Source organism: Lampris incognitus, chromosome 15 (genome assembly GCF_029633865.1).
Source record: "Lampris incognitus isolate fLamInc1 chromosome 15, fLamInc1.hap2, whole genome shotgun sequence".
In the NCBI taxonomy this organism is placed as follows: Eukaryota; Metazoa; Chordata; class Actinopteri; order Lampriformes; family Lampridae; genus Lampris; species Lampris incognitus.
In genome coordinates this window covers 42,658,439-42,680,938 of record NC_079225.1, presented here as the reverse complement: position 1 = coordinate 42,680,938, position 22,500 = coordinate 42,658,439, and the positions used below count along the sequence as shown (strand labels likewise).

At 47.8% G+C, this 22,500-nt stretch overlaps 1 protein-coding gene and 1 non-coding gene across 4 annotated transcripts in view; one reads left to right on the top strand and one right to left on the bottom strand.

The window, feature by feature from the left end:
* vash2 (vasohibin 2) overlaps positions 1-22,500 on the top strand; it is a 79,711-nt gene that overhangs the window by 25,640 nt on the left and 31,571 nt on the right. For all 3 annotated transcript variants that reach the window (XM_056294525.1, XM_056294526.1, XM_056294527.1), the window contains exon 5: positions 4,840-4,914. In XM_056294525.1, the coding sequence (XP_056150500.1) occupies positions 4,840-4,914 (75 nt within the window). The remainder of the gene's footprint in view (positions 1-4,839; positions 4,915-22,500) is intronic.
* On the bottom strand, positions 7,418-7,490 carry trnat-ugu (transfer RNA threonine (anticodon UGU)). Its single transcript has one exon. It is a non-coding gene; the product is annotated as a tRNA-Thr (tRNA).

Below are 22,500 nucleotides of genomic sequence, written 5' to 3'. Positions count from 1 at the left end.
CACACACACACACACACACATGCAAACACACACACACACACAGTCATGCAAACACACACACATGCAAACACACACACATGCAAACATACAGTCATGCAAACACACACACACACATGCAAACATATACAGCCATGCAAACACACACACATGCAAACATATACAGTCATGCAAACACACACACACACATGCAAACATATACAGTCATGCAAACACACACACATGCAAACATATACAGTCATGCAAACACACACACATGCAAACATATACAGTCATGCAAACACACACACATGCAAACATACAGTCATGCAAACACACACACACACACATGCAAACATATACAGTCATGCAAACACACACACACACACATGCAAACATATACAGTCATGCAAACACACACACACACACACATGCAAACATATACAGTCATGCAAACACACACACATGCAAACATATACAGTCATGCAAACACACACACATGCAAACATACAGTCATGCAAACACACACACACACACATGCAAACATATACAGTCATGCAAACACACACACACACACACATGCAAACATATACAGTCATGCAAACACACACACATGCAAACATAGTCATGCAAACAAAAACACACACACACATGCAAACATATACAGTCATGCAAACCCACACACATGCAAACATACAGTCATGCAAACACACACATGCAAACATATACTGTCATGCAAACACACACACATGCAAACATACAGTCATGCAAACAAACACACACACACATGCAAACATATACAGTCATGCAAACAAACACACACACACACACACATGCAAACATATACAGTCATGCAAACACACCCACACATGCGAACATATACAGTTATGCAAACACACACACACATGCAAACATATACAGTCATGCAAACACACACACACACATGCATGCAAACAAACACACACAGACATGTGGTCATGCAAACACACACAAACACACATATTCATGCAAACACACACACATGAACACACACAAACATACATACAGTCATGCAAACACACAAACTCTCTCACACACACACACACACACACACACACACACACACACACACTTGTGCATACAAACACACTCATGCATGCAAACACACACACATACAAACACACAAACGTATACAGTCATGCAAGCACACACACACACACACACACACATTCATGCATGCAAACACACGCACACAAACATATACAGCCATGCAAACACACAAACACACACACACACACACACACACACAAACACATGCATGCAAACACACAAACACACACACACACACTGAGTCAGAGTCAGCTAAAAGACAGCATGACGAGGGCCAGGAAGTGTATTGGTGGGATAAGGGCCTCTCTTTTCAAGCTGTGTTCCTAAAAAGTTAGATGTGCTTTTTGTACAAGAGACACACAGTACCACTGATAACGAGGATGGACTGGTGAGACCTTTTTAAGTCACAAAACCAGTAACAGTGGTGGAGTTGGTATTCTTTTTTCCAGGAATTTTATTCCTCAGTCTGTCGAGTCTGAGGAAGTTATTAAAGGCCGCCTGTCAAAATTAACAGCAGTGTATGAACAGGTAAAAATGGTGTTTATTAATATTTATGCTCCAGTTGTGGGAGCGGAGAGGTTAGTCTTCCTGGATGTTTTAGATGAGGTTATTGAGAATTGTACCAGTGAGGACTATTTATTCATTGGTGGAGATTTCAATTGTACTGAGGACAGCAGGTGGGACAGGAACCATGCAGCAGAGCATCATGCTGCCTCTCGCAGTGGTCTGGTTCGCCTTATTGAGGCTCATGAACTGTGTGATGTGTGGAGAGGGTTTCATAACAAACAGAGACAATACACCTGGACACATGTTAAGGATAACTTGATGTCTATGGCCAGGCTTGATCGTTTCTATTGTTTGAAACATCACTTTAATGTGTTCAAAAGTTGCATCATCAGCCCTGTCGGTTTTTCTGACCACTCGCTAGTAATGGTTTCTGTCTTTATAAAATGTGTGCAATCCAACAGTGCCTACTGGCATTTTAACACAGCCTTACTGGAGGATAGAAACTTCAAGGACACTTTTGTCTATTTTTGGCGAAACCACCAAAGTACAATATCGGATTTTGTGTCTGTACAAGAGTGGTGGGATATTGGAAAAGTCCAAATAAGACAACTGTGTCAACAGTACACACAGAATGTCACACGAACCTTAATGACTTCAGTGAAAGCTCTGGAGTCTCAAGTAGAGGAACTTCAGGGCTCGGCTGAGGCCACAGGGGACCAACGCTGTACTGAGGCACTTGCAGCGAAAAAGTCTCATTTGAACAACCTTCTGGGTGTTTCAGCTCAGGGCGCTTTGGTCGGGTCCCGCTTTCAACATGTAGATGTCCCATCACACTTTTTCTTTGGCCTGGAGCGTAAGAATGGACAGAAGCAGTTCATTCACAGCTTAAGATCTGACACTGGGCCGGTGCTGACTGACCATACTGCGATTCGCAAGTGTGCTGTCAGCTTCTACAGTAACATGTTTAGCTGTGAGCATAGAGAGGAGCAGGCAGTGGGGTGGGGGTGGAGGGGGGGGGGTCTGCTGGCAGTGCTAAATGACAGTCTCGCCAGAGGGCATCTGCCATTGAGCTGCAGGCGGGCGGTTCTCACCTTGCTGCCCAAGAAAGGTGACCCACAGTCTGTTAAAAACTGGAGGCCTGTGTTACTGCTCTGCACTGATTATAAGCTCCTCTCAAAGGTGTTAGCAACCAGACTGAGTAAAGTGATGGGACAGGTGATTCACTGGGACCAGACCTACTGTGTACCTGGCTGGTTGATTTCAGATGACATCATTCTGATTCGAGACTTTTTAGAGATCTGGAAGCTGTTTGGCCTCAACGCCGGCATCACATCCATTGGTCAAAAAAAAGCCTTTGATCGTGCTGAGCATGAATATCGGTGGCTCACATTGAGGGCCTTTGGATTTGGTCCTGGCTTTATTAGCAAACTTAAGGTTCTGTATTGTGACATTCAGAGTGTGCTGAAAATGAACGGTGGCTTGAGTGCTCCTTTTCAAATGCAAAGGGGGATTAAACAAGGCCGCGCCCTCTCGGGCGTGCTATACTCCCTAGCATTTGAGCCGTTGTTACACAAACTCAGATCTGACCTTCGGGGTATAACTATCCCAGGTTGCAGTGCACCTTTAAAACTGTCAGCCTATGCGAATGATCTAGTAATTCTGGTGAACAGTCAGCAGGATATTGACATGTTGGAGACGGACATCATCCAGTTTGGCTTAATATCTTCAGCCAAAGTTAACTGGATCAAAAGCGAGGCTGTCAGTGTTGGGGGTGTACTGGAGAAAAGCTCCATTTGCCTGGGGGGTTGACTTGGAAGGTGGGGGGGGGGGGGCTGAAATATCTCGGAGTGTTTCTGGGTGATCCGTCTGTTGTTCTTAAAAACTGGGAAAATGTTCCTGAAAAGGTCGAAGGTCGTTTGGCAAAGTGGAAGTGGATTTTAGCCTGCAGAGGTCGAGTCCTGATCGTCAACAACTCGATATCATCAATGTTATGGCATCGCCTGTCGGTTGTTGACCCCCCCCCCCCCACCAGACCTGCTGTCCAAGATCCAGGCTCTTCTTGTCAACTTCTTCTGGGACAAACTGCACTGGGTGCCTCAGTGTGTGCTGTACCTGCCGAGGGTTGAAGGAGGGCAGGGCCTGATCCACCTGAGCAGCAGGGGGGCTACCTTCCGTTTCCAGTTCCTGCAAAGGTTTCTGTACGGTCCTGCTGAGTTAGTGTGGAGGTCGCTGGCTTGCACCGTTCTGAGCCAGCTAGGTGGCCTGGGACTGGACAGATCTTTGGTTTTGATGGACTTGAAGCAGCTTAACATCAGGGACCTACCTGACTTCTACTGTGGGCTTTTCAAGGTGTGGAATTTGTTAAACAAAGAGAGACTGAGACAACACGGCTCTTTGTTTTGGCTGCTCCAGGAACCAGTCACACATGGCATCCGTTTCAGTGCAGTCCGTCAAGTGGGGCCAACTCTGCTGAGGCGGTTCTGTGTGTCGAACGTGGCGACTCTGGGACATGTGGTTCAGCTTGCAGGCCCAGACATGGACGATGCAGCTCCCCTTGCCTCCCGCTTGGGACTGAGACCAACTCGTGTCCTCGCTCTGCTGCTTAATAAATGGAGGGAAGCTCTCACAAGTGGTGAGCGGACGCTGTTGACCCGGTATTCAAATGGCTCCGTTAGACCCGATGAGAAGGGTGTTTTCCCTTCAATGAACATTTCCCCAGATTTTAAGGACCGTACAGGACCTCTGTGTTTTCTCTTCAGGGTCCAAATGGAAGGTCAGTGTAGAAAATGTTTGTTGAAGTTCTGCACGGGGACAAATTACATGGTAAACCCGACACCCCGTGGAGGGCTCACTTAGGTCTGGGGGGCAGGGTTGGTCCTGAGTGGAGAGCGCTGTACAAACCACCATCGGTCAAAAGGGCTGCAGACCTGCAGTGGGGATGATGATGCTGTTTTTGTGTTCATGACAATGTTAAGAGCTCGTTTAAAAGTAGATCTTTGCTACTTCAAATTGATGGACGATCTGGGAAGGTTTTGGCAGTGTGTGGTGTTGTAAAAATGTGCTTTGCTGTGTTGTGGATGATGAGCTGATCTTGGGGAGAGTGACCTGAGATGGTTTAGATTCTGTGACTCGGGTGCTACTGACCATGTTGGTCTTTGTGTTGTAATTTTCTTGTGATTTTTATTCAAGTATTGTTGAAAGTCAAAGTCTCTCTCTCTCTCTCTCTCTCTCTCTCTCTCTCTCTCTCTCTCTCTCTCCCTCCTCTAGGTTGATGGAGACAGCGAGAGAGATGATCAGGGAGTCTCTACCAATCAAATGCCTCGAGGCGGTCATCCTGGGAATGTATCCTCAGCATATAATTAACACACACACACACATATATATATATATATTTAAAAAAAATATATATATACTACTGCTACTACTACTACTACTACTTCTGGCTACTCCCATTAGGGGTCACCACAGTGGGTCATCCGTCTCCATCTCTTCCTGTCCTCTGCATCTTCCTCTGTCACACCAGCCACCTGCATGTCCTCCCTCACCACATCCATAAACCTCCTCTTTGGCCTTCCTCTTCTCCTCTTCCCTGGCAGCTCCATATTCAGCATCCTTCCCCCATTATACCCAGCATCTCTCCAAACCGCTTATCCTGCTCTCAGGGTCACGGGGATACACACACACACACACACACACACACACACACACACACACACACACACACACACAAACATAACCCCCCCCCATCCCCTCCTACGAACTGGGTAACATCAGCAGGGGTTTGACTTGTGAAGTTGCAGTCTGTAGTCATTGAGTCAGCGGTGACCTCCTCGTTGACCCGGTGTGGTACCCGACCTGAACCCGGTACCGGCCCTGGCTGTCTGCAAGCTCGTGCCAGGTTGAGGCTGTATTTGCTGTCTAGATAGACGGGGCCTGGCTCTCCGCTCAACTCGTCCCTTGTTGTGATGAGTGGAGTCGTACGTGTGTTGTGCTGTGCTGTGCACGCTCCCTGCAGGTTGCCGTGACTGAGCCGGATGTGGGGTTCGATGTGAGCTATGCGTCCTCCCACCAGGACATCAGGGCCCCCCTCTGAAAATACAGGGTGCAGGTCGCCACTTTTATCAGATCACTCCGACTGGTAATGTTTAAATTTGCACTATTAACGGGGCCTCCGGGTAGCGTGGCGGTCTATTCGCCGGTTCGAATCCCCGTGTTACCTCCGGCTTGGTCGGGCGTCTCTACAGACACTGGGAAGCCGGATGTGGGTGTGTGTCCCGGTCGCTGCACTAGCGCCTCCTCTGGTCGGTCGGGGCGCCTGTTCAGTGGGGGAGGGGGAACCGGGGGGAATAGCGTGATCCTCCCACGCGCTACGTCCCCCTGGTGAAACTCCTCCCTGTCAGGTGAAAAGAAGCAGCTGGTGACTCCACATGTATGGGAGGAGGCATGTGGCGGTCTGCAGCCCTCCCTGGATCGGCAGAGGGGGTGGAGCAGCGACCGGGGTGGTGCAGAAGAGTGGGGTAATTTGCCGGGTACAATTGGGGAGAAAAGGGGGGGCGGGGGGGAATCCAAGAAATTAAACGATAAACATCAATACAGTAACTGATGAAAATAATGGTTAACTGCAGGCCTGTGTGAGGCTCCAGCGTGCTGCTGTCCTGTCAGGCAGCTGGCGAGTCTCATGTCTCACGTCTCATATCTCATGTCTCATCATGTCTTGTGTCTCATGTCTCATCATGTCTCATCATGTCTCATGTCACATCATGTCTCATCGTGTCTCATGTCTCCTGTCTCATGTCTCATGTCTCGTGTCTTGTGTCTCATGTCTCATCATGTCTCATGCCACATCATGTCTCATGTCTCATTGTGTCTCGTGTCTCATGTCTCCTGTCTCATGTCTCGTGTCTTGTGTCTCATCATGTCTCATGCCACATCATGTCTCATGTCTCATCGTGTCTCGTGTCTCATGTCTTATGTCTCATGTCTCATGTCTCATCATGTCTCATGTCTCATCATGTCTCATCATGTCTCATGTCACATCATGTCTCATCGTGTCTCATGTCTCCTGTCTCTTGTCTCATGTCTTATGTCTCATGTCTCGTGTCTTGTGTCTCATGTCTCATCATGTCTCATGCCACATCATGTCTCATGTCTCATTGTGTCTCGTGTCTCATGTCTCCTGTCTCATGTCTCGTGTCTTGTGTCTCATCATGTCTCATGCCACATCATGTCTCATGTCTCATCGTGTCTCGTGTCTCCTGTCTCATGTCTTATGTCTCATGTCTCGTGTCTCATGTCTCATCATGTCTCATGCCACATCATGTCTCATGTCTCATCGTGTCTCTTGTCTCATGTCTCCTGTCTCGTGTCTTATGTCTCGTGTTTCATCATGTCTCATGTCTTGTGTCTCATGTCATCATGTCTCATGCCACATCATGACTCATGTCTCATCGTGTCTCTTGTCTCGTGTCTCCTGTCTCGTGTCTTATGTCTCATGTCTCATCATGTCTCCGTGGTTTCCAGAGCTGCTGAGTTTGAAAGACACCCTCATAACGAGTGTCTTCTGGTGTCTGGCGCTGAGAGAGGAATGGACGGGTGGAAAGAGGCGGATGAATGGAGACCGAGCAAATGGTAAAAACGAAGGAGAAAACGGCAAACTCAAGGAAGTGGTGAGAGGAGAGGAGGGAGGGAGGGAGGGAGGGAGGGAGGGAGGAAAGAGGAAGTGGAGAGTGAATTTTAAGCTGCCGTCTGCGCTTTAACTAACATCTCTCAGTATGATGTTCGTGCAAAGTGTGTGTGTGTGTGGGTTTCACCTTTCTGCCGGTTGTCGTGGAATGGAAACGGGTGCAGGCCCCAGCGAGAATTGAACTCGCGACCCCTGGTTTACAAGACCAGTGCTCTAACGACTGAGCTATGAGGCCCTGCTGCTGCACTTGTAAATGCCAGTGCCAAGTCCGTTTTTAAGTCCTTAGCCAAGCTAGACCCTAAGCTAGGCCCTGTGCTGGACTGCCGGCCTGTCCAGGGTGTCTCCCTGCCTGCCGCCCAGGGACTGCTGGGATAAGCTCCAGCGTCCCCGCGACCCCGCGACCCCGACTGGGACGAGCGGCTTGGATAATGGATGGATGGATGGATGGATGGATGGATGGATGGATGGATGGAGTTGATACCATAATGGACAGGGTGGTGACAACACCTCAGTTAAACGCCAGCTGTTGTCTGACTGCTGTTACTCTGACGGGGCCAGCCGGCTCTGTACGGGTGTCTACACCCCCCACCCTGCAGTGTCTACACCCCCCGCGGTGTCCATGAATAAAAAGCTGCAACTCTGCCATCTAGACGGACCCGTCCAGACACCAGAACAAGAATTGCTTTCGTGCTCGTATCCAAGGTCGGAACATTTCAGTTTGTCAACTGGACGACCCGCTCACGTGCGGCCGAAGCGGAAACGCTAAGCCGGACATCGCAGCAGCCAAGAGCAGGGAGGTCAGGGTACGAGATGAGAGGACGGGATCTCGCTTGAAAAGGTTAGAACTCATCCCAGGCAGTGCCTGCGTGGACGGACGGGGGACGAGCGGCGCAGAGACGGAGCCGCCGAGATTTACCTCGCAGGTAATCCAGACAGTTTTCAAGTCGAACCTACATCCTAAATTCTGTCATTCTTCCATGTGTGAAAATCTGTTTTGAAAATTTGCAACAAATCCCTTCATGTTTATTCGAACATTTGTCTCCTCCCCTTCTTTTACAATGGGGGGTGGTATTCATATTTAGGAATCATGTTTATTTCCATCCATTATCCAAACCGCTTATCCTGCTCTCAGGGTCTCGGGGATGCCGGAGCCTATTCCAGCAGTCATTGGGTGGCAGGCGGGGAGACTCCCTGGATAGGTCGCTTGGCTTATTTATATATATATAAAAATCTCCCTCTCTGCCTTTTTCACCTTTTTCAGGTGGTGTGGGTCTTCCTCCAGCTCGGGTCCTCTACCAGAGGCCTGGGGTTTGAGGATTCTGCACAGTATCTTAGCTATCCTAGTACTGCACTCCTCTGGACGGAGACCTCAGATGTTGTTCCTGGAATCTGATGGAGCCACTCTCCCAGTTCTGGGATCACAGCCCCTAGCGCTCCTATTACCACTGGGACTACTGTGGATTTCACCTTCCACGTCCGGTCTGGTTCTTCCCTCAGCCCTTGGTATTTCTCCAGCTTCTCGTGCTCTTTCTTCCTGATGCTGCCGCCGCTCAGGATTGCTACATCGATCACTACTGCTGTCTTCTGTTCCTTGTTGATCACCACAGTGTCTGGTTGGTTAGCCAGCACCTCCTTGTCAGTCTGGAATTTGAAGTCCCACAGGATCTTAGCTCTGCCATCTCAACCACCTTTGGAGGTGTCTCCCATTTGGACTTCGGGACTTCCCGGCTGTATTCAGTACAGATGTTCCTGTACACTGTCCCAGCCACTTGGTTATGCCTTTCAGTGTACACTTTCCCAGTTAGCATTTTACACCCTGCTAGGTGCTGGACTGTCTCAGGGGTGTCTTTGCACAGCCTGCATCTTGGGTCTTGTCTGGTGTGGTAGACCCCTACCTCAACCGATCTAGTCCTGAGTCCCTGTTCTTGTGTTGCTATAATCAGAGCCTCTGTGCTGTCCTTCAGTCCAGCCTTTTCTAACCACTGGTAGGATTTCTCAGTATCAACTACATGTTCTATCTGTGGATGGTACATCCCATAGAGGGGCTTGATCTTTCATGATGCCTCCTCTTCTTCCTCCTCCCCACTCTCTATCTTCTGCTGCCTGAGGTACTCACTCACCAGTTCATGCTGGGGGGCCTCTTTCTGATGTACTCATGGATGTTGCTTGTTTCATCCTTCATAGTGGCTCTGACACTCACTAAGATGTGGCTCTGACACCCATCTTTTCACTTATTGTACAGTCTCAGGCTGCTGGACTTTGGATGGAACCTTGTGTGCATTGTGAGGAGTTTCTGTGTCTTGATATCTGTGGCCTTTATCTCCTCCTTTGGCCAGCTTATTATTCCAGCTGGGTATCTGATGACTGTTAGGGCATACGTGTTGATAGTTTGGATCTTATTCTTCCCACTGAGCTGGCTCCTCGGGACCGGCCTCACTCTCTGGAGGTATTTGGCTGTGGCTGACCTCCTTGCTGCCTCCTCGTGGTTTCCATTTGCCTGTGGAATACCCAAGTACTTGTAACTGTCGTATGTGTCTGTTATCCTGCCATCTGGTAATTCACCTCATTCAGTGCTCACCACCATTCCTCACCATTCGACCGCACTTGTCCAGTCTGAATGACATTTCCATGTCGTCGCTGTAGATCCTTGTGAGGTGGATCCGCGAGTCAATGTCTCGCTCATTCCTGGCATACAGCTTGATGTCATCCACGTGTAGGAGGTGGCTGATGGTAACTCCGCTTCCGAACCTGTACCCATATCCACTCTTTGTGATGATCTGAAAAGGGTTCCCCATAGTTCAGCCTCTCTCAGCCGCTTTATTTTGTCTGATACTCATGATGTCATCTGGCACTCATTTACATACAGCCAATCAGATCAAATCATCCAAATTTGAAACCCCACCCACCCTTACCACCAACCCTTGCTTGTACTTGTCACTCAAAGGAAAGCAAGTACATGAATATTAATGACTACTAGACCGCTCCCTCACCGTTCTTGATACAACTAAGAGCAGTTATGGATAAAACACAATATTAATCCTTTACAATTAAAGAAAATGGTGCCTATTGTATTATTTTGCTGTGATGTAGGTTTTTAGATGTGGAAAGTAAAATCACGACACTACTTCTATACTTCAGTTCTGCCATGTAGCCCTAAAGAAAGTGTTATTCACAGTGCTGATGTAGTATAAGTACATGAAAGAGTGAGTGCTGGAGTGGCTTCCGGTGTACAAACGAAGCCGCCTGATATTATTCTTGAACGTACCTTAAATTTACAGTGGTCCTCTGACCGTTGCAGTTTGTCTGGTGAACTTTGGTGGAAGGAGGACAGGGTTTAGATTGTACTTCAGGACGGGCGGGAATGAGGACGCATGACCTCTGGTGAGAGGACAGCTTAGATAAATGAGACTGTAATGCCTCGCTGTGTAGCTTCTATCTTGATCTCTGCTGCGCCTCTCTTCTTACCGTGGTATTTTGAGACTTAGGGCAACGGAGATAAATAGTGTGTGTGTGTGTGTACCAGGTTTTTGTACCCTGATGGGGACATTTGGTCCCCATCAGGGTACAAAAACCTGAAACCACCTACCTTGTGGGGACGTTGTCCCCATGAGGGAGAGGGTCTCTTCGTGGTGGCCGGTTGTTGGAGGTTAAGGAAAGGTTTGTGGGGTCGAGGAAGATGTATAACAGATGCTGAATGGGTTCGAGATAGTCTGACATATCAGGGGAAAGAAGAGATGGAAATGTCGCGCCTTTCCTCATCACCCCTCAAATAACTGCTGACAGCTTATGTTTTTTTTTTGTTGCAGCGTTGAGGCCAAGTCAGTCCAACACAGACAGACATCGTTACAGGTGTCCAAACTGACGATGGAGATCATGACTGCGAGAGAGAGGGGGGGGGAGGGAGGGGGAGAGAGAGAGAGAGGGAGGAAGAGAGAGAGGGGGAGAGAGAGAGCTAAGCTAGCATGGTGTTGATGAGGGAGAGGGAGGGAGGGAGGGAGAGAGCTAAGCTAGCATGGTGTTGATGAGAGAGAGAGAAAGGGAGAGGGGGGAGGGGGAGAGAGACAGCTAAGCTAGCATGGTGTTGATGAGGGAGAGAGAGGGAGGGAGGGAGGGGAGAGAGAGATGGAGGGAGAGAGAAAGCTATGCTAGCATGGTGTTGATGAGAGAGAGAGGGAGAGGGAGGGAGAGGGAGAGAGAGCTAAGCTAGCTTGGTGTTGATGAGAGAGAGAGGGAGAGAGAAAGAGAGCTAAGCTGGCATGGTGTTGATGGGGAGAGAGAAAGGGAGAGAGGGGGAGACAGCTAAGCTAGCATGGTGTTGACGAGGGAGAGAGAGGGAGGGAGGGAGGGGGAGAGAGATGGAGGGAGAGAGCTATGCTAGCATGGTGTTGAGAGCGAGAGAGAGAGAGGGAGAGAGAGCTAAGCTAGCTTGGTGTTGATGAGAGAGAGAGGGAGAGAGAAAGAGAGCTAAGCTAGCATGGTGTTGACGAGAGAGAGAGAAAGGGAGGGGGGAGGGGGAGGGAGACAGCTAAGCTAGCATGGTGTTGACGAGGGAGAGAGAGGGAGGGAGGGAGGGGAGAGAGAGATGGAGGGAGAGAGAGAGCTATGCTAGCATGGTGTTGACGAGAGAGGGAGGGAGAGGGAGAGAGAGCTAAGCTAGCTTGGTGTTGACGAGAGAGGGGGAGTGAGAGAGAGAGAGGGAGGAAGAGAGAGAGCTAAGCTAGCTTGGTGTTGATGAGAGAGAGAGGGAGAGCTATACTAGCATGGTGTTGACGAGAGAGCGAGAAAGGGAGAGGGGGGGAGACAGCTAAGCTAGCATGGTGTTGACGAGGGAGAGAGAGGGAGGGAGAGGGAGAGAGAGCTAAGCTAGCTTGGTGTTGATGAGAGAGAGAGGGAGAGAGAAAGAGGGCTAAGCTGGCATGGTGTTGACGGGGGGAGAGAGGGAGAGAGAGAGAGCTAAGCTGGAATAGTGTTGACGAAAGAGATAGAAAGAGAGAGAGAGCTAAGCTGGCACGGTGTTGACGAGGGGGGGAGAGAGAGAGAGAGGGATAGCTAAGCTGGCATGGTGTTGACAAAAGCTAGATAGATAGATAGATAGAGAGAGAGAGAGAGAGAGAGAGAGAGAGAGAGACAGAGAGAGAGAGAGAGAGAGACAGAGAGAGAGAGAGAGAGAGAGGTTAGCATCTTGTGGCCTGCATCAGAGGGAGTGTTTTGGTTAAAGGACCTCTGATTAGAGAAGAACACCAGGGTTCTACTGCAGGTCGTTTGTGACCCAAATAAGTAATAATAATCCTACCTTGCACAACAATGGACACACACACACAACACAAATACACTAAGAAACAGACACAGTCTCGCTGCAGGTCAAGATTGGCCTCAGTTAAAAGCTCTGGTACTGCTGTGATGCCCCCCCCCCCACACACACACACACATACACACACACAAGCCTGTACATGGCTTCACTATATTGTGTTTCATTGAGGCAGATTGCACTTTGGCACACACACAATAAACGCTACAACATATGGGAATTTTAATCACAATTCTATATTTCCACCGTGTGTGTGTGTGTGTGTGTGTGTGTGTGTGTGTGTGTGTGTGAGTGAATATTTAATGACAACACAGCAGCAGTTTAGCGTCCAAGCTGTTGGGATGACAGACCTGGCCTGGCCACTGACACAGCTCTCTGGCGTAGTAAGAGGAGCAGATGGTTGGCTGGTGGCCGACAAATAGACCAGCCAACCCTTCTGACGTATCTGTGTGTGGCGAGAGAGAGAGGGAGTGTGTGGCGAGAGAGAGAGGGAGTGTGGAGAGAGAGGGGGGGGGTGTGGAGAGAGAGAGCGATCTAGCAGATAACCTGGTGCTGCTGTCACCCACAGAAGAGGGTCTACCGCAGCATCTGGATCTGCTAGAGAAATACTGTCAGAACTGGGCCCTGGCAGTAAACTTAAAAAAGACTAAAATGATGATCTTCCAGAAGAAGCCCAGGTGTCAGGAAAGTAGACACCTATTTACTCCAGGTAACACCGCCCTAGAGCACACGTTAAACTATGATGACCTGGGACTGAGGGTCGGTGGGACTGAGGGTCGGTGGGACTGAGGATCAGTGGGACTAAGGGTCGGTGGGACTGAGGATCAGTGGGACTAAGGATCAGTGGGACTGAGGGTCAGTGGGACTGAGGGTCGGTGGGACTGAGGGTCAGTGGGACTGAGGGTCAGTGGGACTGAGGATCAGTGGGACTGAGGGCCGGTGGGACTGAGGATCAGCGGGACTAAGGATCAGTGGGACTGAGGGTCGGTGGGACTGAGGATCAGTGGGACTAAGGATCAGTGGGACTGAGGGTCGGTGGGACTAAGGATCAGTGGGACTGAGGGTCGGTGGGACTGAGGGTCAGTGGGACTGAGGGTCGGTAGGACTGAGGGTCAGTGGGACTGAGGGTCGGTGGGACTGAGGGTCGGTGGGACTAAGGATCGGTGGGACTGAGGGTCGGTGGGACTGAGGATCAGTGGGACTGAGGGTCAGTGGGACTGAGGGTCAGTGGGACTGGGCGTCAGTGGGACTAAGGATCAGTGGGACTGAGGGTCGGTGGGACTGAGGGTCGGTGGGACTGAGGGTCGGTAGGACTGAGGGTCAGTGGGACTGAGGGTCGGTGGGACTGAGGGTCGGTGGGACTAAGGATCGGTGGGACTGAGGGTCGGTGGGACTGAGGGTCAGTGGGACTGAGGGTCAGTGGGACTGGGCGTCAGTGGGACTAAGGATCAGTGGGACTGAGGGTCGGTGGGACTGAGGGTCGGTGGGACTGAGGATCAGTGGGACTGACGGTCAGTGGGACTGAGGGTCGGTGGGACTGAGGGTCAGTGGGACTGAGGGTCGGTGGGACTGAGGGTCAGTGGGACTGGGGGTCAGTGGGACTGGGGGTCAGTGGGACTGAGGGTCGGTGGGACTGAGGATCAGTGGGACTAAGGGTCAGTGGGACTGAGGGTCGGTGGGACTGAGGGTCGGTGGGACTGAGGGTCGGTGGGACTGAGGGTCGGTAGGACTGAGGGTCAGTGGGACTGAGGGTCGGTGGGACTGAGGGTCGGTGGGACTAAGGATCGGTGGGACTGAGGGTCGGTGGGACTGAGGATCAGTGGGACTGAGGGTCAGTGGGACTGGGGGTCAGTGGGACTGGGGGTCGGTGGGACTGAGGGTCGGTGGGACTGAGGATCAGTGGGACTGACGGTCAGTGGGACTGAGGGTCGGTGGGACTGAGGGTCGGTGGGACTGAGGGTCAGTGGGACTGGGGGTCAGTGCCTCGGGAAGCTTTGGTCTGGCAGTGAATGCACTTAAAGAGAAAGCCCAAAGAGCTTTCTATGCAATAAAAAGAACATTCTATAAAACAGACATCCCAACTGAAATCTGGTCCAAAATCTCTGACAGTGTCCTCCTGCCCATTGCAGTATATGGAAGTGAAGTATGGGGTCCACTTAGTCAGCAAGACTACACTAGATGGGATAAACATCCAATAGAAGCTCTGTATGCAGAATTCTGTCGAAAATTGCTAAACGTACAAAGGAAAACACCAACAAATGCATGCAGGTCAGAATTAGACCGCTTCCCATTGATAATAAGTATCCAGAACAGATCACTTGAATTCTGGACGCACCTTAAATCAAGCCCCCACGACTCATTCCAGTTTAAAGCTTTCCAAATCCAAGAGCTAAGACAGAGTCCCCTCAGTCAGCTGGTTGTGAAACTAACAGACCCCGTAATCACTGACACAGATGAGTTTCAGACCAGCACCGCTAACCAACCACACGTTAGAGTAAACCACATCATCACACAATGCAACAACTCATATCTGGAACACTGGGACATAGAAACCAAATTACAACACAAATCAGAATGTTATCGGCCCTAAAAAGAGAAGACAAACTGGCTGACTGTCTGTCCACTGTCCAGAGACAGTCAGCACAGACACATCCTCACCAAGTACAGGCTCACTGACCACAGTCTAGCCACTGAAAAGGGCAGACACACAACATCTGGGCTACCAAAAGAGCAAAGAGTATGTGGTCCCTGTACGGCAGGTGAGGTGGAGGCAGAGATGCACTTCCTGCTAAATTGTGAAAAGTTCCAGAACATCAGAGAAAAATACCAGGAGAAATTTGAAAACCATATTCCAAATGTTCTACTCCTGGATGTGAAAGAACAATGGCCACTTGTTTTAGGAGAGGGTCAAAGGTCACGCCTTGTGGCACAATATGTGTCAGAATGCCATAGCCTGAGGGTCAGTGAGTGACCAAAACACTGTCAGTTGCTGTTCAAGTGCTGTTCTATGTTTCTGCCAGATCTGTGTCTTCCCTTTTCCTTCTGTTTTTTGTTTAGTGCTCTGTTGACCTGTTTTGTTTTGGCGACATTGTAATTAATGCAGTCATGCCGATAAAGCGTCACTGAATTGAATTGAATTGAATTGAGAGAGAGAGAGAGAGAGAGAGAGAGAGAGAGAGAGAGAGAGAGAGAGAGAGAGAGAGAGTGTGGGGAGAGAGAGAAAATAAGAGAACAAATTGTGTTTGTCGGACATAGTGTGTAAATTTGTGAGGGAAAATATAAGTTAGAAAGAGATTGTGTGTGTGTGAACAGATTGTTACAGTTACTCAGGTGTTGAATACCACGAAGCAACAGAACAAAAAGCAGGTTTTTTACTACAGAGTGTAGTATCTCTCAGACGCTGTTTTCATTCATTCAGATAGTGTGTCAGGTAGAGGCTGAGTTGTACGTGTTGATGGTGTACAGTGTGTGGGTAAAGTCTGAGTTGTACGTGTTGATGGTGTACAGTGTGTGGGTAAAGTCTGAGTTGTACTTATTGATGGTGTACAGTGTGTGGGTAGAGGCTGAGTTGTACTTATTGATGGTGTACAGTGTGTGGGTAAAGTCTGAGTTGTACGTGTTGATGGTGTACAGTGTGTGGGTAAAGGCTGAGTTGTACTTATTGATGGTGTACAGTGTGTGGGTAAAGTCTGAGTTGTACGTGTTGATGGTGTACAGTGTGTGGGTAGAGGCTGAGTTGTACGTGTTGATGGTGTACAGTGTGTGGGTAGAGTCTGAGTTGTACGTGTTGATGGTGTACAGTGTGTGGGTAAAGTCTGAGTTGTACTTATTGATGGTGTACAGTGTGTGGGTAGAGGCTGAGTTGTACGTGTTGATGGTGTACAGTGTGTGGGTAAAGTCTGAGTTGTACGTGTTGATGGTGTACAGTGTGTGGGTAAAGTCTGAGCTTGTTCAGCCATATCTGCTTGTTAGACACAATAACTTCGCTTTCTCTTCAAACTTTTCACTTCCTGCCTAATTCTTCAGCATTTGGTTGAAATGTTGACGACAAAGTACAATGTGCTGTGTATTTTTCCTATGCAAAAGCCTACCTGACGGCAGCTGTCAAAACTTGAAAAAGTATTCATGATTTCGACGTTCATATAAAGTCAAAAAGGACATTTGTTTGCTTGTAAATCTTCAGGATTACATGTTATAATACTTTAAAGTCTCTGTCTCTCATTTCATTGTTTCATTTCATTCTTTCGCCCTTCCACCAGCTGAAGCTCGTTCCTGGTTTTGGAGCTAGCTTAATGCTGGTATCCAGCGCATTTTTATCCCATGGCGTCACAGATTGATGCCTTTGCCAAAATATTGACATCTGACAGTGCTTGTGTCGACATGTGACGAGACGTGATGTTATAAATCCTTGTGATACAGCGCGTATTGTGTTACGTCCACACTTTCTTTCTTAAACATTTTTATCGCAAAAAGTTCTGCACTTAGGTCTTCACCCACTTCTGTTGCCGTAGACCCGTCCATTCTTTCTATGTGCCCAGCTGTCTTCGATCAGCTTGAGCCTGTATTTCTCCCCTTGTCAGAGGTAGTTCATCATCTGCGGCCTACAAATTGCCCCTTAGACAGTATTCCCTCTCAAATACTAAAAGAAGTTTTTAATACAAGTATTCTTGTTTTGATAAATACCTCTCGTATTTCAGGATGTGTTTCAGCCGCTTTAAACATGATGTAGTCCAGCCTCCTATCAAAAAAAAGAAAGAATCTAGACCCTTCTGTTCTCTCTAAGTTCAGGCCAATTCTAAGTTACCTTTTCTGTCTAAAGTTTTTATCCAATTTGAGACATTTTTAGATAACCATGGCATTTATGAAAAGTTTCAGTCGGGTTTTAAACCACGCCATAGTACTGAAACTGCTCTCTTAAGAGTTTTTAATTATTCTCTCTTAACCGTTGATTCAGGGAGCTCTGCTATTCTGGTGGTGTTGGACCTGACTGCTGCCTTTGACACTGGATCATAGGATCCTTTTATTATGTCCTGAACAGTGCGTAGGCATCAAAGGTACTGCCCTCAAATGGTTTCAGTCATACCTGACAGGAGTTTCTCAGTTCACCTAGGTGAATATTCCTCGACTGCAGCCCCACTTACATTTGGGGTCCCTCAAGGATCCATTTTGGGCTCCAACCTCTTTTCATTGTATATGCAGCCCTTGGTGGTCCATTTTTTTAAGACACATAATATTCCTTTTCATTATTTTGCTGATGATATACAAATTTGTCTTCCTATAAAAACAAAAAGCAAAGATTCAATGCAGCCATTGTTGAACTGTTTAAAAGATGTCAAAACTTGAATGGATTTAAACTTTTTCAGTCTTAATGGAAATAAGGCTCAGATTGTTGTGTTTGGATGACCTGATCTTTTGGATGACTCTGGTGGTACTCTTGGCCCTTTAGCTTCTTACAATCGATCTTTTGTTAAGAATCTTGGTGTGATTTTTGACAGCTGCTTCAAAGTTGATAAACAGATTAGTTCAGCTGCCACAACTAGCTTTTTCAGTTAAGACTTTTAACCAAGGTAAAGCCCTATCTCTCTCCCAAAGATTTTTATTACCTCTGTTAGACTATTGTAATTCTTTTTATGTGGGTGTAGAACAGTCATCTCTCTGTCATCTGCAGTTCGTACAAAATGCAGCCGCTCGTCTTCTAACTGGAAAAAGAAAGTGTGATCAGATAACACCAGTATTGGCCTCCCTCCACTAGCTTCCTGTCTGTTTCAGGATTGATTTTAAGATTTTATTGTTTGTTTTTAAGGTTTTAAATGAGCTGGCGCCACACTATCTGGTAGAACTCCTGCATACACCAGATTGCTTTTCCGGGTGTGTGGTACACGGTCTTTGGGATGAACCAGTCTTTGTCGGAGTTTGTTGCTGGATTTGAAGTATACCGGGATGCAGTGTTTGTTGAAAATTCTCCTGAGTTTCTCGGAGACCCCAGAAACATACGGGATGACTGTGCTATTCCTTCTGTTCCTTTTGAAAAGCAATCTGGTGTATGCCGTACAATGCAATGAGGATTGCACTGACCTATACATAGGAGAAACCAAACAACCGCTACACAAACGGATGGCCCAACACACAAGGCCAAACTCCTCAGGCCAAACTCAGCAGTCTATCTACACCTAAAGGAGAAGACACTCCTTCGAGGACAGCAACGTACACATTTTGGACAGGGAAGATAGATGGTTTGAAAGAGGGGTGAAGGAAGCCATCTATGTGAAACTGGAAAAACCATCCTTCAACAGAGGAGGAGGTCTGCGACACCACCTATCTCCCACTTACAATGCCGTCCTTTCATCTCTACCCAGGAGACTCAAGAAGCCTAGCCTCCAAGAAAAACAGTCGGTCGCTAACGACTCCAACCACTCTCATGACCACTGAATAATGAAGTCGAAACGAACACCCCCAATGACCGTCGCTGCTAAACAAATGCAAATCAATAGCTTCGATGGCGACGGGCGCGGCTGGACATCGGATCACATAGAGCCACGCATATCTATGGCTCTGTTAGCGACTCCTAGAGGATAAATTCTGGGTCTCATCAGCAGCCAGTCAGACTAGCTTGGTCTAGTCAGAAAGGCACGAACTGAGGAAGCCTCTTGGATAAGAGAAGAGACGTCTCCACGGATATATACCAAGTCCAGTTGCACTTGATTCAACTCCTTTGGATAACCATGACGACCTGGATCAATGAGAACATTCACAGACACGAGGAGACAGTTGTAGAAAACAGGAAAAAAGGGGAGAGAAGAGATAGAAAGAGGAGAAACACATATGGGAGTAAGAAGAGCGGTGCTGATGAAGACGGGAGAAAGAGAGACAGAGAGGGGCCATGAAAGAGGAGAGAAGATGAAAGGCTGAAGGTCAACAGAGGTCAGAGGAGTATCTTAATGGACGTGGATGCTTAGGTTACATACACACACACACACACACACACACACACACAAACACACACACACATATACACACACATACACAAAGAGGCAAGAGTTTGTTGTCAATGTGACTGTTCCTCATTGTGAGGTTTTGGATGGTACCAGGCAGCGCTCTCTCTCTCTCTCTCTCTCTGCCTCTCTCTCTGTCTGTCTCAAGCACTCTGTCTCTCTCTCTCTCTCTCTCTCTCTCTCTCTCTCTGTCTGTCTCTATGTCTGTCTCAAGCACTCTGTCTCTCTCTCTCTCTCTCTCTCTCTCTCTCTCTCTCTCTCTCTCTCTCTCTCTCTCTCTCTCTCTCTCTCTCTCTCTCTCTGTCTGTCTCACCCGCTCTGTCTGTCTCTATGTCTCTTGCACTCTCTGTCTCTCTTTCCGTCTCTCTCTCTCTCTGTCACTCTGTCTCTCTCTCTCTGTCTCTTGCGCTCTCTCTTTCTGTCTCCCTCTCCCATCTCTCGCTCTGTGTGTGTGTCTCTCTGTCTCTTGCCCTCTCTCTGTCTCTCTTTCTGTCTCTCTCTCTCCCGTCTCTCGCTCTGTATGTGTGTGTCTCTCTCTGTCTCTTGCACTCTGTCTGTCTGTCGCGCTCTGTCTCTCTCTCGCTCTCTCTTTCCGTCTCTCTCGCTCTCTGTCTCTTAGTTTTTGTGTCTTTCTATCCCTCTCTCTCTCTCTCTCTCGTTATGTGGCAGACAGAAACAGGAATTTGATACATTCAGTATAGATTTTGACACACACACACACACACACACACACACACACACACACACACACACACACGGTGACAGTATTTATCCTGTGGAACTGGAACAGCAGTGACCTTTGTGGGGAGCGAGTGAACCTAATTTCACATGACTCGAGGTTTCATTGTGTTGTTCTGCGGCCGAATACGATGCAGCGGCGCTGTGCCGACCGTCCCGCAGCAGAGTACAAATACAGACTGGTGTGTTGTTTTTGTCCTGACCAGCCACGGTCACATGTTAGCAGAGAACCTCCTGGAATGTGAAGGCAGACGCTTTTCACCCTGCTTCACATTCATGGAGTTCCACACAGCACAGTCCCAGAGTCGGTTTTGTTCTCCATGTATGTTTGCCAACGAGGAATTTGTTATGGTGTGTTGCTCTCAGTTACACGTGCAAACATTTACACAGCAGGGTAAAAGAATGTAAGTGTTATTAACTGGGCTGAGTTAGAATTAAACACAGTTAGGATAAAAATAAGGTATATGGGATGAGTGCCGATCCAAGTATGAGCAATACTGGAGGTGTATAATTTGAAAACTGGTTTTGCCTTGATATGATACTTTACCAGAGTGTTCAGTGTGATCAGCCTCAGCTGGGTTCTTCAACATGGTGTTTTTGCATATTCAAGCATCCATCCATCCATCCATTATCCAAACCGCTTATCCCAACTGGGGTCACGGGGATGCTGGAGCCTATGCCATCACTCATTGGGCGGCAGGTGGGGAGACACCCTGGAAAGGCCGCCAGGCCATCACAGACCCCGGATTATATTTACCAAAAAGTTAACCATAGTTTGTAATAAGGAAATCTATACTTTTAAAATGGCTGCAAAGGACTGAAAAGGCAAGCAAGTCGCTGAAGGTGGGTTGTGCTTGTCTTTAGCTAGCAAGCTAACAGTCCTTATCTGTATTTTTGCTTTGTTTATACATTATCGTTGTTATAAAGTGTTACGATATATATTTTTTAATATGTATGGTTGAAGTTAGTCAGAATGTGTAAATACTTAAAAAAAAACTTTAGCTCGGTACCCAACGTGGCCAAAATTAGCATTATACAAACACTTTTTAGCTATCCTTAGCCAGGGACGTGGGAAGGGGGTGCTGATGGTGCTGCAGCACCCTCTAGTGGAGATGGGAATATCCCGCTATCTTAGACGCAGCAGTAGCCTAACCTGCGATATGCTGAAATGAAAAAACATCAATGTAAGGCTAGTAATGACCGTGACACTGACGACGGGTTAAAAATAATATTTTTGATTATTTATTGAAGAAATTATTTGTTGAGGAAACTTATTCATTCATCTTTAAGCATCTTTCTGTAAAATATGGTAAATGGATTTTATATATATATATATATATATATATATATATGTGTGTGTGTGTGTGTGTGTGTGTGTGTGTGTATATGTGTGTGTATATATGTATATGTATGTATATATATGTGTGTATATAATGACGTCACACTTTTACATTCGGTTGACAGCGCCCCCTACTTGGAACGTTTTCCCGTGTCACTGTCCTAGCTAATGTTATGTTGCTAGTGTCCCAACACTAAACTGAGGCTTTCACACCGGCAGCGTTAGCATGCTAGGTAAACGGTGTCGTGTTTCATATTCACCACATATTATGTGTAAAAATCTCTGTGAATATCGTGACAAGGATGTTTTCATCTCGCCCAGCATTACATGCTACAGTGATGAGGGAAGACAGCGACCATGGCGGTGTGTGCATGTGTGTGTGCATGTGTGCATGTGTGTGTGCATGTGTGCATGTGTGTGTGCATGTGTGCATGTGTGTGTGCATGTGTGCGTTGTGTTGCATGTATTTGCAGAGGGCTGTGGGTCACATGGCCGGCCTCCTTTACTGATGGACTCCTGTGATGTCGACGATGTTTCAGCTGAAGCCCACTCTGCTGCGGCACGCGCTGCTAGCAGCAGCAGTAGTAGTAGTGGCAGTAGCAGTATTGGTAGTACTAGTATTGGTAGTAGTAGTATTGGTAGTAGACTAGCAGTAGTAGTAATATTGGTAGTAGTAGTATTGGTAGTAGCAGTAGTCTTATTGGTAGTAGTAGTAGTAGTAGCAACAGTAATAGTATTGTAGTAGTAGTAGTAGTAGTAGTGGTGGTGGTGGTAGCAGTAGTAGCTGTAGTATTATTGGTGCTAGTAGTAGCAGTAGTATTACTGGTAGTAGTATTGGTGGTAGCAGTAGTATTATTGGTAGTAGTAG